General features: G+C 35.4%; 1 protein-coding gene across 1 annotated transcript in view; it reads right to left on the bottom strand.

The window, feature by feature from the left end:
• Positions 1–417: 417 nt before the first annotated feature.
• Positions 418–17,144, bottom strand: part of sotv (sister of tout-velu) — a 34,200-nt gene continuing 17,473 nt past the window's right edge. The window contains exons 6-7 of the mRNA XM_053748980.2: positions 3,885–4,043; positions 418–2,945 (exon numbers count right to left, since the gene is read on the bottom strand). Coding sequence (XP_053604955.1) covers positions 2,724–2,945; positions 3,885–4,043 — 381 coding nt within the window. The 3' untranslated portion in view covers positions 418–2,723. The remainder of the gene's footprint in view (positions 2,946–3,884; positions 4,044–17,144) is intronic.

The following is a 17,144-nucleotide window of genomic DNA, read 5'->3' as shown; positions in this document are numbered from 1 at the left end:
TTCGGGTTATTGGTCGAAACATGTCATTTACAAGAAAAAGAACACTCAAATATTTATCGACATATTTCGATACAATAGTCCACACGATAATATTAAGAATTGACATGAAACAATTAGGGATATGAATCAGAAACTTATTGTCGTACAAAATTATACTATGGAACTTTGTATGGCAAGATTGTAACTTAGACCAAAATAAATTGACAAATTATGCCAATAGCCGAATCGATCAAACCTTAATCATAAATAATTGGCTTTCGTTTATAGTGGATATGAACATTCTTACTACAAAAAGATTTTATACAATGTCTATAAGTTAAACATATATTGAATACATTAATTGCTCAAAATGAAAAGATATTGACAAATAGAAAATATAATTTAGGCTGTTGGCATCTAAATATGGAAGGATAATGTGTTTAACTTCAGACATCGTCTAAAATCTTTTTACTTTTTTGTACTAATAAAGATTGTATATATTTCATTTTTCGCTATTGTAAATTAAACTTTAGGTTTAATTATGCTGGTTAATTAATAACCAGCTCTTTAAATTGTGCCAAAGTAAAATCAATTTTATTTAAGTTTCGAAATAAGCATTATAAAAATAAACGATTTAAAAATCAAGTTAAAAATTACTAAAATGTAGTATTGTCAAACTATTTTGGCCTTAAAGTTTCATAGTTAAAGGGCAGTTTCCGAGAAGATATGTTATATCCAAGCAGAGTTTCGCATTTATCTATATCTAGTGAAGCATTACTTTATGTCAAGCTCTAGGGAATTTCTTCAGTTCGCAGTTTATACTCGTTTATTATTATCTGTGTCATATTTGGAGTCTTTATTAAAATTAATTTAAAAAATAATTAAATTATAAAAAATATCATATGCGTGTTAATTAGGTATAATAAAATAATAGTCGATAACTATACGTAAAATAGATTTGCATAATTTACTAGTTGATTTTCACAAAAATATGACACAGATACAATACTAATACATTATTGAATTCATTCCTTAATAAACATAGAAGCTCGATCAAAATATAAAAAAAAACATAGAACTACTTCTAAAAATTGACTCTCTAAAATATAAAAATAATTCAAAGGCATTCCATTAAGCTCACAACACAAATTACCTTAAAATATAAGGAAAGGTTACATCGAAACAACAGCGCTTCGAGTTTTAACAAGCAGATTCTATAAAATAGTATGGCGCCGTACAGTCTGCTATAATATAAAGAGTAGAATTACATTTTTTGCCGTTGCAATACCAAATAAAATGGACAAGATCCGTTGATATACATGTAATGTTGCCAGCCAAAAGGACGCGGCGGCTTCATTTAAATTCTACTCCTTATAGACAGACTGTCAAAGGTGAATAATGATATAAATATATAAAGTACATGGCACAGAAATTGACAAATAATAAAAATGCATTTTAATATAAGGCAATGCGTCATGAAATATATGGCGTATTTATATATAAAATGAACCATTAATTTTCGCAGAACAAAATGATTAATTTTAAAAGTAGTAGTTGATTTTTTTACACAAATATAGACTTTTTTTTCTTTAAAGCGTGTTCTTTTTTTAATTTCTTTTAATTGGTTTTAATTAAATTAAACAAAATATCTAAACGAAATATTTTAGACATAAAAAAAACTGTCTCACTGAAAGAATTTGAATTTCAAAGACTTTTTGCACCAAAAGCTTATACGCCATATGACTCGACTAAACTTCCATTCTCCTGGCATCAAGAATAATAATGAGAAATTATAATAAATGGCAGTTATGTCTACATACCCTGCTATTGGGAACACAATCCCAATATTTTATATGTTGCAGCCTTCATTCATATTGTTATTGTCCGAACCTCCTAACTTCTTTCATATAGCTAGTTTCTGGGCCCCCTTTTTCTTAACATGATTTAAATCAACATAATATAGTTGAATAACTCTATGCAAATCAATAAAAATATATATACATAAAATATGTATACTCAAAATCATCACTTAATAAAATGATATAAAACAACTCGTTGCAATTGCAATATATATTCAGTTATTTTATAAATTACTCATTAATATTAATTGAGAAAATATATGTATGTAAAAAGAATTATTAAATTGATCAATATCGTGTCTATATAACACGTAATGTATAAATATAAATTAAAAAAAAAACACAATTTCAAAATTAAAATTTCGTAAAAATCTCAAATCCTAATTAAATCAAATGTTACAAGTTCAAATCCTTTTCAAGCCTAAATAAATTCTAAAAACATAACACCAATTTCGAAATCATATCGGTTTCGAAACCAAACCTTACTTTTTATTCAGTCACTATCTTAGGCCTTTATTTTTTGCGGTTCTACATAAACCAGGAACCATTTATTGTATCATGTGTAGACTTCACTAAAAAGCGCATTTTTTGAGTTTAAACATAACTACATTAATTTAAATTTCTCCCTTGCCATTTCTCTTCTTGTGTGACGACACGCGGGGCGAGGCAGACGAGTGGGGAACCGGTTCCGCCATGGCGCCGCCCCTTTACGTGACGTCAGTGCTACTTTCATTGTATATAGATATCTATACAAAAGTTAATTAATTCATCGGATCTTTCTCTATATTACGTATGTTAGAAATACGATTCCAATTCAACGCGTATACTCAAAAGACTTTCGAGCTATTAAGGGGGCCCAACCAAAATGATCATAAATTACCTACCTTACAGGGCACCAATATCAGGATACATATGTGGAACGCCAGAATTCGCTTCCCTGTATTGCAAAGGGTCTGCCCTGAACTCCACCGCCCTCAAAGCCATGTGACCGTAGATTTCAGCGAAGCGGTGAACGCAGGACGACCTTTGGGACATGTGCCTTTCGTCTGCTGATAACATTTCTGTGTTCGTACATTCAGGGCATTTGAACTTTTTACGGGGTGTCACCTGTAAACAGACAATAAATAAATTAGTAGCGTTTAGTACAACTGAACTGTCGTTTAAACTTGGCAATGTTCGATGACAGAAAATAGTGCATCTTAACGCAGACAAACCGTATACGCAATAAAATAACGACCTTATTGCTACGATATAACATAATCAAAAAGATGATTCTGCTATCTCACTCATATTACTTGACAGTGAAAAGGATAATCGATTGCTGTTGCTTAGCAACCGCGAATGGCGTATTGGATTGTCGTGTTGCGATTGGCCGAATTATATGATTGGCTGAAGTATAATCCCATTTGCTATTACTGTGCAGGTATTTTTGTAAGGTTTTCTCTATTGTACAATGTAACCTGGTATACCATCTATTGTATTATGTGAGTATTATATTATAATAATAAATGTACTCTAGCGAGCTTCTTCTAAATATAAATCTTTTTTTACTCCTAAAACTTCCTTTAACCTTTTATTAAAAATGTAAGAAACGAAGCCTTGCAAAAACTTAGTTATGTTTAACAAATTTAAAAAAACACTTAGTTACATATTTATAAAGCCATTTACAAGGTTTCACAAATAAAATTTCGTAAGCACCAGTTCCAGAAACAAAATACCAAAATATAAAAGAGAAAAATTAATAAAATATTTAGTCCTTATGCATATAATAGGTGTAAGATTTGTTTTGGTTTTCCCCGAGCAAACCTGGGACGGACTGCTAGTTTTATTATAATTAAGGATAGTCCTTACACCGCTCCGACTTCGCTCGGGTAAAACCATAATTAAAAAGTAGCCTATGTCACTCTTGAAGTTTTCGTATATCTCTGTGCCAAACTTAATCAATATCGGCCTAGTAGTTTTTGAGTTTATTAATTACAAACCAATCTTTTCTGTTTATAATATTAGTATGGGTGAAACAAAACTTTTTTAGACAGAGACACACACCTTGATTGGTGGTTTCCTGGTGACGTTGGCGACGAGGAAGTTCATGGCGATGTCCTCGCAGTTGAAGTTGTCGTCCACCCACTGCCGGATCTCGCGCGGCATCTTGTACGTGTAGTACCACGACCAGATCTTGTGGTGGAACGCCGCCCCAGTTAGCACCTGGAATTAGAGAGTGGGGCTTTTAAATTTTTAAACTCCATTGCAACAGTTATTTGGGTCTAACGGTTATAAGGAAGATTTAATAAAAGTTGTTAGATAATGCTTTTTTAAGCATTAAGCCTTTAACTGTGTAACTAACACATTAACTTTTACATATTGTGTTTTTGTGTGATCAAGTTTAATAAATAGATGAAAGAAATCGGGAAAACATTTAGATGACAAATGTAATCTTAGTAAGATTGAAGAAGCAAAAAAAAAATACTTTTTCCAATATCAGAAACACTATAAGCCTACATCTAAAGGTAGACAAAGGAAAACAATCATATTCGATTTTGGATTTGTGATATTGTTCTACAAGGCACGTAGTCCCACACTAGCTACAGTAAAAACCATTATATTTCTTTTATCTATGGTAAAAACCCATTATGAAAACTATGACAAGTGTCCAAACAGTGAACATTTTTTGGAAATTAATTCCACATTGGGAAATCAAGCCAGACATAAGAGATGAAGATAAAAACAAAACACCCAAATACACGAAGATAAAAATAAAATATCAAAATTTCGGAATAATTCGAGGAAGCTGTATCATTGCAGGTTTTTGTGACTCGAAATAAATCCTAAAAGCCCCCGTGATTTATGTGCCGATGGAGATTCACCTAAATTACATTTTCATTTACATTTTTTACCCAGCGAAAGGCTTTAAATCCTCCATTCATTACGTCATTCCGTAACTTTTCCTTTTGTCTAAGTAGTCGGTTAAAAAGTGGGGCAATGTAACAAACAATAGTGTAAAATAATTGTCGCAAGATTGTAGGCCTACTGCCATTTAATGGACAGTAAATTACTACTCTGTGTTGTGATTCAGAGGGCGTGCCCTTGCCATAGACTATGAAAAAATATAGACTGAACTATAAAAAAAATATAATCATCACTGCGTTGACTTAATGAAGAGGTATTTATATTATATATATATAGGTATTTATATATATATGTTCATACAATTTCCATAAGTAAAATTGATATGGCATATTGATGTGGGAAATGGAACGGAGTGAGTGAGAGAGAGGGATGTAGGAGTGAAAGGGACGGAAGTGGAAATAGAATAATGGCGGATTCGGGCGAAAGCGCTAAAACGTGATTCTAAGGTGTGTTTTTGTTAAATAAAAAGTGTTGCCTAATTTGATTTTTTTACTCTGAGCCTCCATCCCACAAATTTTGGGGGCTCGTCCGGGATGTGCTTGGAGTAAGAAGAAGACGAATAAGATCCTGTGAAGACGAAGTTATCACCGGCGGCCGGCGCGCATAACCGAAATTGAAAGACGCAACGTGGTTTTGGTGGGTGCGGCGCGCGGTCAAGACGACGACGACTACGACGAAGATTACTACGAAACGACGGAAAACGACGATATTATAAAGACGAGAGCGACGACGATGACAAAAGACGGCGAATCCACGGTCTCCCAGGCCTCCTTACCTATGACTGCTTTCCAATATTTCGATGGGAGTATTGCTCCTTATAACGGCGAAGACAAGGCGTACTCGTCCACCAAATGGGCGCAGGACATTGAAGACAATGCAGCAGTGTTTGGTTGGAATGCCCAACAAAAGTTGATTATGGCCCGTAGGTCACTGTGCGGGACAGCGGCGCTATGGTTAAAATCAGAAAAAGTATTTAGATCCTACGAAGAGTTGAAAGCAGCCCTATTAAAAGAGTTTCCCGACGTTACTAACTCCAAAGAAATGCACGAAATTATGGCTGCGAGGAAAAAAAATAAAGACGAGACGTTTTTGCAGTATATGCTCATTATGAAAGAATACGGAAAGCGCGCTAAATTCCCGGATTATGTAGCTATACAGTACATCATAGACGGAATATAAGATGATTGTCTGAGGACAGACAAGAGAGCAGGATGGCCGAGTGTGGGAAATGGAACGGAGTGAGTGAGAGAGAGGGATGTAGGAGTGAAAGGGACGGAAGTGGAAATAGAATAATGGCGGATTCGGGCGAAAGCGCTAAAACGTGATTCTAAGGTGTGTTTTTGTTAAATAAAAAGTGTTGCCTAATTTGATTTTTTTACTCTGAGCCTCCATCCCACATTGATATTTTCTATTTTCGGTTAACCTACCAATTAATAGGTACCTGCCGCAGTGATACGTAATAACTAATCCTGTTGTTTGTTTTGTCTTGTTCTGTCAATACCAAATTTTGTAAAGTGCAACAGTGACAAAACCTATTTTAGCTTAAAGTATTCCTTATCTCTTTTAAAAGTAACACGATTAATGTAGAGACCAAAAAAACCATTTCAGTAATTTTATTTTCATGTAATTAATTGCTGATGAAAACATGTCAAGAATTCTTGAGAATGTCGTGGTAATAAAAATAAATATGTTTCTTAAAACCTTCAGGCGTCGTCGCTCATCGTCGTCGAATATCGTCTATTCTTTCTTGAGTCTATGGCACTCACTAATGGCTAGTGTGAGGAGCAATTCGATCGCCAAATACTTTCAATTAAATTGGCTGGTGTCACGTTCACGTTACTTTTTAACTGATTACTTATAGTGTTTAAATACCTATATATTTGTCAAGAATAAACTAAGCCAAGTTCTAAGCTAATAAGATTTTAAGAAACTGCGTTTTAATATCCTATTCGATTGGTTTAGCGTTAGTATCTATCAAAAGTTAATAATGACATGATCTGACAATTTATGTCATTGGTTTTTTATACTCGTCATTTATTTATTATGTTTTTGATATATTTTTATATTATTTATTTATTTTAATTATTGAGATACCAGATGCTCCTAACCCCAAAGTAAGTTCACTTGTTGTTTTTCAATTGTTGCTACAGATATTATAGTTTAGAATAGATTCTCTCTTATATAAGCGTTTGCCCGGTGCCTACTCGGACGTTTAACGTTGGTGCCACGCGTATGCTTCCTTCTCTTTCTTCTCCACTTCTAATGGTCTTCTGCATCTTTAGTAGTCAGACTATGGGCACGTGTCCACACACCATCAAGGCAGCATTTCTTTAGTAGCAGATTATGTCATGTACTAGGTTGTTAAACGGACACTTTTAAACACACTTTTAAACGCCCACGCAGTTTTAATTGAGCCCAATACTCTCTTCATATAGTAAAATAATATCCCATACATTATTACAATTACCAACGGGAACCTGTAATTGGCTTCTTGTAACCCATTGATATATGTCTACTTTTATGAATGCAAGCTGTTGGTTCTCCTTAAACATGTTAAAATAAAATAAAGAAATAAAAATAAAATCACGAAATGAGAATGCATAAAGCGAAATTATTAAATGAACATACTGAATCGTTAAAGCGTCAGAATGGAGAGAATAAAAGTGACGTAAAAATAAAAAGATTTAAAAGCATAAACGTTGAACGTATACAGGGGAGCATCATAGTCGTAGTATATCATAGACAACGCAGTAATAGAGTTAGTATATGTATAGAGCGCGCATATGGTTGAAGTCTATGGTAACCACAATTTCATCACATTTAGTTGCCCTTTCTATTAGCTAGCTAGCTAGCTATTTGTAAGACCCTTTGTTTTCAGTATTTTCTTTTAGCATGTGATGTACCTACTTACAATCATATTTACACGCGCGCTCTCTCGTTAACACAAAAGAAATACTAGCTCTATGGTCATAGACTTAAGACTGAGTAGATAAAGTATGTTAAACAGCCTGAATCACAAGCTCCGCTCGCACGTAACACGTAAGCTTACGTCACGAAAGCTTTTAAGTGACTTTGCTTTTTTGTGCTTTTCCGCGGTAGAATTTATATGTTACATTTGTTAAGAAAAATATGTTGCTGTACTTCTCATTTGGAGCTGTCGATTTTTGTTCGCGACGTTAGAATTAGTTGGCGGGAAATGAAATCTAGTGGAATTTTGTATGAGGACAGGCGATTTGTTCGCTTTCTTAGCGTTTCCTTTTTGTGTTAGTTGACAAACGACTTTTCATTAAACTTAGATATTAAACGTTGCTTTGTTCGATTAATTACAAATAAACCTAGAATTATAAATTAAATTTTATAATATGTAAATGGTAGTGTATGATAGAGTTTATCACGAACAGACAGACAGACGCGGCAATGGACTTTGTTTTAAAACGTGTATAAAGATTCAGCTAAATGTTTGAGCACTTCAAACTCGCTGCAGTACAAAATTAGTTTAAATGATACGCGCCACTTGGGGAAAATGCCACGTTATGTTCACTCCGCGCCTGCTGAAGACATAAAACCGCTAATCCAAGTTATGACAGCCGTAAAAGTGAAGTCACATAATCACATTAACCATACACAACTCCAAAAAATTATTACAATGAAGCATTACGCATTCGACGAACTTAGTGGCGCAGTGATAAAGTGCTTGCCTCTGAACCGAGAGGTCCCGGGTTCGATCCCCGGTCGGGTCATGATGGAAAATGATCTTTTTCTGAATGGCCCGGGTCTTGGATGTTTATCTATATATGTATTTGTTATAAAATATAGTATCGTTGAGTCAGTATCCCATAACACAACTTTGGGGCTAGCTCAATCTGTATATAGTAGTAGTAGTATAACATTCATATATATGTTATAAAATATGGTATCGTTAATATATGGGATATTAACAACAACAACACAAGTCTAACTTACTTTGGGGCTAGGTCAATCTGTATAAATTTATCCTAATATATTTATTTATTCAAGGTGCATTCGCCTAATTCCGAAAATCGGGATATTCCGATAATTACCATTTTCTAACAAACGCAGCAATATATTTTGCCCTGGCAACATTCACCTGGTCGCCATTTCAATCCCCTCGCCACTCTAGTTACCTCAAGTCAATTCGAATAAGTAGGTACACACTCGCGACGTGCCATTTTCGTGAACAATCGTTTTTTTCCCGCGTTTCTGAATTTAAAAGTATTTTTAAGAGCGTCGGAGTCCAGGATCCATTTTCCTACATTCCGCCTCCATCTCGTCTCGTCTTTGACATGATCAGATTTCTTCTTTAGTTGTCAGACAATTGACATAAACGTTTATAGTTTTATTTAAAAAAGGTAATACACATTATTATATATTGCTAATCTCTGAAAGTAATGGTTCGTTTCCGGATTGTAGTTATGTTAAAGGCTATCAGATATGCACTAATTCTCACGGGACAAATGACAGACACACGACATGACAAACATGATATGCTGTGACAAGCAATCACGATAAGATGTGGTTAATAAATAAGTAGGTAATTAGAAGGATAACTGAGATTGTAATGTTAATGTTCGCCGTAAGATTACTCTCTAAATATCGTCTGTCTTGTCTCTCTAAATATTGATATTTCTTCTATTCTAGTGGAAATAGGGGGAAAAAATATTTTATTAACCTTATTTCGTTTGCAGGACGAGAAATTGAGATTTAAATTTGAGATTTAAACAAAAGGGTTCGCTTTGGCTCTTCAAAAGAAGTTATTTGACTCTCGCGTCTTTAGGCTTGTACCTAAATGAGAGTAATTTTGACATTTTGACTTTATTAAGACTTACATTATCTTTGACATTAATAATATTTATTATTAAACGAATCAATCTTCTTCGTCAAGACGACTATTCGAATTGCGGCATAAAGTTAAATTGTTTTTTAATAAAAGTTTGCCACGGCCAGCGCATTATTTGTGCCTTTCAGGTGTCCCAAGCTAGATGCAGGAGCGACTCTAGTCCGTGTACCTCCAGTGTGCAATCAATATCCTATGGCGCCCTCTAGTGGGTGCTCTTGCTCAAGTAGCGTCCGTGTGCACCTGGCGGTGTCAAAATGTGACAATCTCTTAAAAAGGTATTTTAGGCGCCCCCTAACATCTTCCGCCCGGGTGCCCCACACACCTTTGAAAGAAAGACGCTCCTGGGTACACGAATCTGGACAAGAAAGAGTCTAATTGCAACCTAATCACTTATTACTCGAGAATAAATTTGTAGATCGCGTTCATCCCGCTTCTGATAGGTAACCTAAAACCTAACTATTAAATAATAAAGAGTGGGTAGTTTAAGAAAGGGATAGATAAAGGTAGGTACGTTTACAACTGGAACGTGATGCCCGCCATCTTTATTGCGGCCGCCTTCAGAATGTAAATGTCGGGAGGCGAAGCTGACTTCACATGTCACGACTAAATTGTAAGCATTTTCGGCTTTGTCATAAATTGCGTACTACGTGAGTTAAATTTATCGGTACTAATTTGAATATATTGATAATTTGTATTTATATTATATTACTGTGTGGGTCCGTCCAAGAATAGGACTATAGCACTAATGTTGTACGAAATAAACACCCTGGCAATTCTAATCCCAAAAGGCGACCGGTCGCAAAACCACAAATCAGTCTTCAAGAGACAAAAGTTTTATTTTTACGCGGACTCCGGGGCATCATTACCACGAATGACATCGCTATGCACTCAGTTTCGTCATCCGTATCTGGTAACAAAATTTGTGCAGTGTAAAAAGTATTACCTACTTATATTCAACTTTTCTTTAAGTCAGATAGCTCAACTGAATAACACGGTAATTGCCACTAATTATTACGGGAGACATTTGTTGTATTGTCAAGACTAATTTTCCCGCTAATTTGCGCCTACCACAGTATTATTTCACCGCTTTTTCATGCTAAGCAAGAGGGATCGCCTAACCGTAAACCGCTAAGAGTAACTATTCATGTATAGAGCGCGCAAAGCGTTGGCGGCTAAAGAGTAAAACATTTCTCTATCTTCTTCGCATGTTCCCGGTTGCATTTGAGTCTGCGACACCGAGAAGTCCTAGGGGTAAAAATAAACATTATAATTTGGAAGATTCTATTGTAATTTTATAATCTGCTTTATAATTACAATCGGCGGTTAATCCTCCTTAGAGATGCTATTATTGCCTTGCTACTTTGGGCAAACCTAAAGTGAAAAAGGTTTATTTAACAGTTTTTACGATACATTTTGTGTTACACAAATGAATTAAGTAGCTGGCTCGAAAAAACAAAATATTTTAAGTTCCTAATATCATATATATTTTTAAACAGAACGGTACGCGCGCTCTACAACAGACAAACAAAGCTAACAAACACTAAGGGCGAAAGACATAACATATTACACAAGAAAAATTACTTCTGTACAAGGAAAGCATATTTCTTAAGGAACCAGGTCACGTCACGTGGACAACTTTCGCGGGATGAGCTTTTGAGCTTTTTCAAGTTCGTTAGCGATTCACTTTTTCTTGTTTAAAAGCTCTTGTATCAACAGAAAATTATAACGAGCAAATTATTCGTTTCATGTTCGATCCGGGTTCGATCCCCGGTCGGATCATGATGGAAAATGATCTTTTTCTGATTGGCCCGGGTCTTGGATGTTTATCTATATATGTATTTGTTATAAAATATAGTATCGTTGAGTTAGTATCCCATAACACAAGTCTCGAACTTACTTTGGGGCTAGCTTAATCTGTGTGATTTGTCCTAATATATTTATTTATTTATTTTATTTATTTATGTCTTAATGAGTAAAATATACACGACTATATACTGACACTTATGTGAAAATCTTTAATTTTGTTGTATTTTTTTATAGAAAATCACTATTTGTATTATTAGGAGTATACTTATACGTAATCGGAACAATGAAAAAACAAATGTATTTTCCTACTGTTCTAATATTATTTTAGTATTTAGTATTAACTTGCTTATACATATTAAATCACATTTATAGGGTTAAAATAATGAATCGAAATCAATTCCTTATTTATACTTATTTTAATTGTAATTTTGCATACCTCCAAAAGAGTACTTGTACTTATGTACCTACATAATGATTGATTTAATACCATCTCCTTCGTTTATTATTAAGATTCTTCGCAATTGTTTTTTCTTGCAATAGTACATACCTATGTCGCTTGTCTATGCAGTATATGCATCGTAAGCAAAATCATTGAAAATACGCCGTTAACACAGTCGCATAGAGTTTCAAATAACTCAAGCCTAAGTATAATTGGTAGCTCGGTACTGTAATGAGCTATGCCAATGACCTGTCAATTTGATGTTACGAAACAATAGACATACCGACATAGGCAGTCGTTACACATTATTAAGTTCAATATAGCTTTCACTATTTTCCTCTAGTACCGTACCTAATTAGTATGGTTAGATATAGTTAAGACTCGCTCATTTGCCTCTGATGTTCATGACTCAACCGGTGGCGTGTGGTTCCGCCCTAAAATAGGACCAGGACCACTTAATACTCCCGTGTCATTAAAGCAACTTTGCAAATTCGCCTCTATTAGCGCGATATAAAGATCAATACAGGGTAACTTGACATGAGGTTTACTGTACGATAGGGTGGCGTGTGTTTTTTTTTAGATCACACCCCTCTCTACCCCCTCTACTCGCAATATGTTATGGGGGCGTCCGACAGAGCTTTACTGTGGCATTTTTCCAGTACCTTCATTAAACACTAACTAGCCTGCTGCTCCATACATGTCAATATTTGTATATTGCGACATGTCAATATTTAATCTCAATTCCACAGCTAAATATGACCTTTGAGTTCCGCAATTCTAGGTACAATACAGTGCCGCGGTAATAAGTGCGAGTTTCTAATGTCCTCTCAACCTATCGCCATTGACTGTAAGGATAGGCGGAACGAACATATTTAGCTGTGTTATATTGCGCTAATAAAGGCGAATTTACAAAGTTGCTTTAATGACACGGGAGTATTAAGTGGTCCTGGTCTCATTTTAGGGCGGAACCATACATGGGATAAGTACGCCGTTGGACGTACAGTCACCAGGGTGGTTCGCAGAGCGTTTCGACCGTAGCGGCCGCGCTGTCATTACAATTTTTCAAATTTTAACGAAGACAAGAATGAGTTCAACTGTATGACTTTACATTAATTACTCTGTACTGTAGTAATGTCCACTTCATGAATGATTGATTTTAGAAATGATTCCTTCCTCAAGAAAATTGACGGATTGTAATGACAGCGCAAACGCAGAGGTCTTCGGGTAGGTTGATGTGCTTCTGACTGTACATGTCTATAAAAAGTAGAAAACGCATTTTTATTGCCACTGCAATATTAAATGGTCGATAAACAACAACAAGATTGGTTGATAAACAACCAGTATTTCCAGCCAGTCACATCGCTCTCATTCATTTCCATTCACTCTATATGCACAGACTATGTAATATGATCTGTAGTAATGTGTGTAATTGTGTAATTTATTCAGGATTTAGATACGTACACTAGTTGCCGTAAAAAAACACGTTCACAGTAGCACCGTAAAAAAATACGTAGTAATCGAATCAGGCACTGAATCGATTAAATTAAATATTAATCATATAAGACATCGATCAAATATTAATCGTAGTCAGTATCGCAATGTATAATATTTTATCAAATACATTAATATTTTATCAATACGGCAGCACGCCAATGTCTATTGGCCATGATCGCCGTCTTTCGTCGTAAATTGCTTAGTTTTATGTGAGCTCTGTACAAACCCAAAGAAAAACTAATGTAAGAAACACTTAAAACTATGTGAACTGACCCCGAGCAAGGCTTAGGCCAGCTCCAAATTATCGCGAACCAGGGGGCCTACCATCAACTTTTACAGAACGATCCCAATGCAACTCAGTTCAATTTATGAACCTAAAATGAATCACACTAAATATTAACTCGATGTTACGAATTTGCGATGCAGATCAGTTTAGATATGAAATTGGATCGCGTTAAGAGATGATGGTAAGCCCCCAGTTCGCCGAACTTGGCGGATTTGGCTTGCATTGCTGGTTTCTCACTGCGGTAAATAAAAGCACTCATACAAACTATGCAATACATTCGCGTCATCTGTACGAATTTGGCTATAGTGTGTCTATGCGCGTGTGCATGGAAGCCATACATATTACACCGAGAAAATTTGAATAACATGTATTTATAAGACGATGTACATATGTTCACATCTGTTATCAGTGATACATTATGCGTATTTGCTTAATCTACGAGAAGATACGAGAATCAAGATAACACCTACCGTTCGTTGACCTAGCCAGATAAAGTAAAATAGATAAATTCCTAGTTCATTTTGCGAGCACGGCGATTTTTGTGAAATAAGCGAATATTCGCTTGCCAAGTGAAGCAGTTGATTGCTGAGCTAATTTTAAATTCCTTGTGTTATTGAGTTAAAAGGAATAGAGTATTCTCTTTGAATCACTCATCTGAGCTTATTCCCGGTTTCTTCCATCGCCATAGGGGATCGGAGCCCAGGGTCTGATAAATCTGCTATCGGTTGCTAAATAAATCAAATAATCGTCTCTCAAGGACTTGTGACCGTGTCGTTTTTAGCGGATTTAAGCCCCACATTCACTTTTCGTGGTTGAATGGACAAGACTGAGCTGTTATCGGTACGAAAAAAGGACAAATTGGCTTTCATAATTCATATTTTAAGACGCATTTATAAGCGTTAAAGCGTAAGCGTAGCTTTGATTTTGCCCATGGGATTCCTTGGAAGGGAAGTTGTTTAAGAAATTTTAAGAAATTACTTCCCTGAGTGCTAATTATCACCCACAAAAATGATTGGTTTACTCGTGAAAAGCATCAGACGAACTTTCGTTTTTGTTGGAGGAAGTCATAATGGTAATAAAATTTCAATTTGTAAAATTAACACTCCAGAGCCATGCCCCATTGCTCAGTCGCGCTCCGCCGTATTGACGTCCGTCATCAGATAACACAGAATAATTCAGAAATTGTATGAAGCTTCGATGTACGTCAACGAATGTCAGTGTCAAAACCTAGAAAACAACGGACCGCTACGGACCTACAACGTAGTCGCAACGTCACGACTGAGCAATGAGGCAAGGCTCGATACTGTGCCTTTAAAATCTTCTAAAGACCCTAAATAAACACGGATCTTGTAACAGCGTGTGTTTAATAAATGAACTGACTGCTAAAGAATGAATTATTAAGTAACTCCAAAAAGCCAGAAGCAACTTAATTAGTTGAATTAAGCAACAATAGAGCTGTGCAATTGTACTCATATTAATGGATGTTTTACACGTTGCTAGCTAGCGTGCGAGTCGACCTGCCGATTGCAATAACATATTATATATGCGACTTGAGGCATCGCAGACCTGGGAATTTCTTGATAAGAAATAGCATATGTACTATCCTACCAACATGAATTAGGTTTTGATTTTTAACTCGTATCGCACTTGACCATCACCATTTTAATTTTAATAAATAATGCAATTACAAACATCCACAGAGCAGACACTGACATGATGGATTAATTAATAACCTAACTCTCATTCTACAGTTTTTTTTAATAGACAACCATACGTATTGTATAAATAAATATAATCTAACCAAATGGCATACGACTGACAATGTGAACAGCCCAGACGAGTCCACTATCAGAAAGCCACTCGTTACGTGTAAACAATCCATAATTTAACAAATGCCGGGAAACGTGGATTGAATTATTGGATAATGAACTAGTTCGAACTTGCGTAACTAAGTGCTCATCTTTGTCTCGACGCCTTTCCCCAACTTTGGGGAAACGACTTCTTACAACGGTGCCTTTAAAATTGGGGAAAAGAGCGCTCCCAAGGCACAAAATTAAATAAATTTTTGATCAACTTTCGACTTTCAGATCGCCTTTCACTGCAGCGTTATCACTTTTTGCAAAATATTACAATATTTTACATGCATAGTTTAGTCACATTTCTCTCCCATCGGAGCGTGCCCTCTAACCCTCTATACAACATTCCCTTCCTACAACTACTTTGAAGGTACTTTTTCTCTTCCAATTTGTACGGTCTCCGGCATCCTTCACATACATTCACATACATTCACATACATTCACATACATTCACATACATTCACATACATTTACTTGGCAAACCAGTTTAGTCACATCGCAATAAAATTATTTATAGGATAGATATGGAAAATGATGATGACCTATCAACTCTTTAAGGTTTTTTTGAATGTCACTTTTAAAAAAGATTCTTGAAAATACTGTAAAATTTTCACGATACCCAGTGGTGTGGACCGTTGCGTGTGGAAAGGTGGCTGGTGGCAGCCACCTTTCAAAGAGTTGATAGGTCGTCATCTTCCGAACCTATCCTATAAATTATGTTCAGAAATATAAGCTGATTTACAAATAAAAAGGTTGCAATTTTAGCGTGAAAAAAAGTAGGTACAAAAAATGGACATCCATTTTTTCCAGAAGTTATGTTATCTTATTTCGAAACAATGGATCGAAAGATATACACTCCGTTAGAAATACAAAAAATATATATGATAAAAATGTACCTATTATTTTATATAAGAAGAGGCCACGAATAAACGGGTTAAAACAAGATTTGGCGTCGCCATAAGTCGCCATAAGTCACGCTAAACTTTTTCAAAGACGCGACAAACTTAAATCGCCCTCTTTTTCTAGAGGGGTTAAAATGCCGTTACTCGCACGTAGTATCTGGCACGTGTGCGTATGTCTTGTCTTGTTAAACAATCAAAGCAAGGTCGGGCTTGATAAACAAGCTATTTGTAGCGATTGATTTGAGGGCTCTACTTCGGAGGAAAACAAAATGTTTCCTGCTAAAGTTGCTTCGGGAATGTTGGAGTTTGATTCTTTGGATAACTTTAGACCTTGTGCGTGTTTACTATTTACATACATACATATAATATAATAAGGTATAACCTGATGTTATTTTACTTCGGAGTAAAACATAACGTTGCTCCTTAAGATGCTTAGGAAAGAATTGTGAACATCGGGACAATTGTACCTAATGATGAAGGGTTTAGGGCCGAACATGTTTAGATAAAAAATAAACTTTAAGAACCTATTGAAGTTTAGTGTGATTTTAGTTATCAAGGGATTCCTTAGTTGCCTCGTATGACGTTATGGAGTGGTCTTATTTTAGGGCGGGAACTACACACTTAAATTTCTGGCGGACTAAGTAAGTAAGTAGGTAATTAGTTATCATTCAACATTAAAATATGCAAAAAAAAATTAAAAAGGCGACCAGATTCTGAAAATTTCCTTGTATCGGAAAGACAACCAAATCAATCCAACC

The sequence above is a fragment of the Plodia interpunctella genome, chromosome 8 (genome assembly GCF_027563975.2).
Source record: "Plodia interpunctella isolate USDA-ARS_2022_Savannah chromosome 8, ilPloInte3.2, whole genome shotgun sequence".
In the NCBI taxonomy this organism is placed as follows: domain Eukaryota; kingdom Metazoa; phylum Arthropoda; class Insecta; order Lepidoptera; family Pyralidae; genus Plodia; species Plodia interpunctella.
The sequence above is the reverse complement of the archived record's forward strand: the minus strand, read 5'-3'. Positions and strand labels throughout refer to the sequence as shown.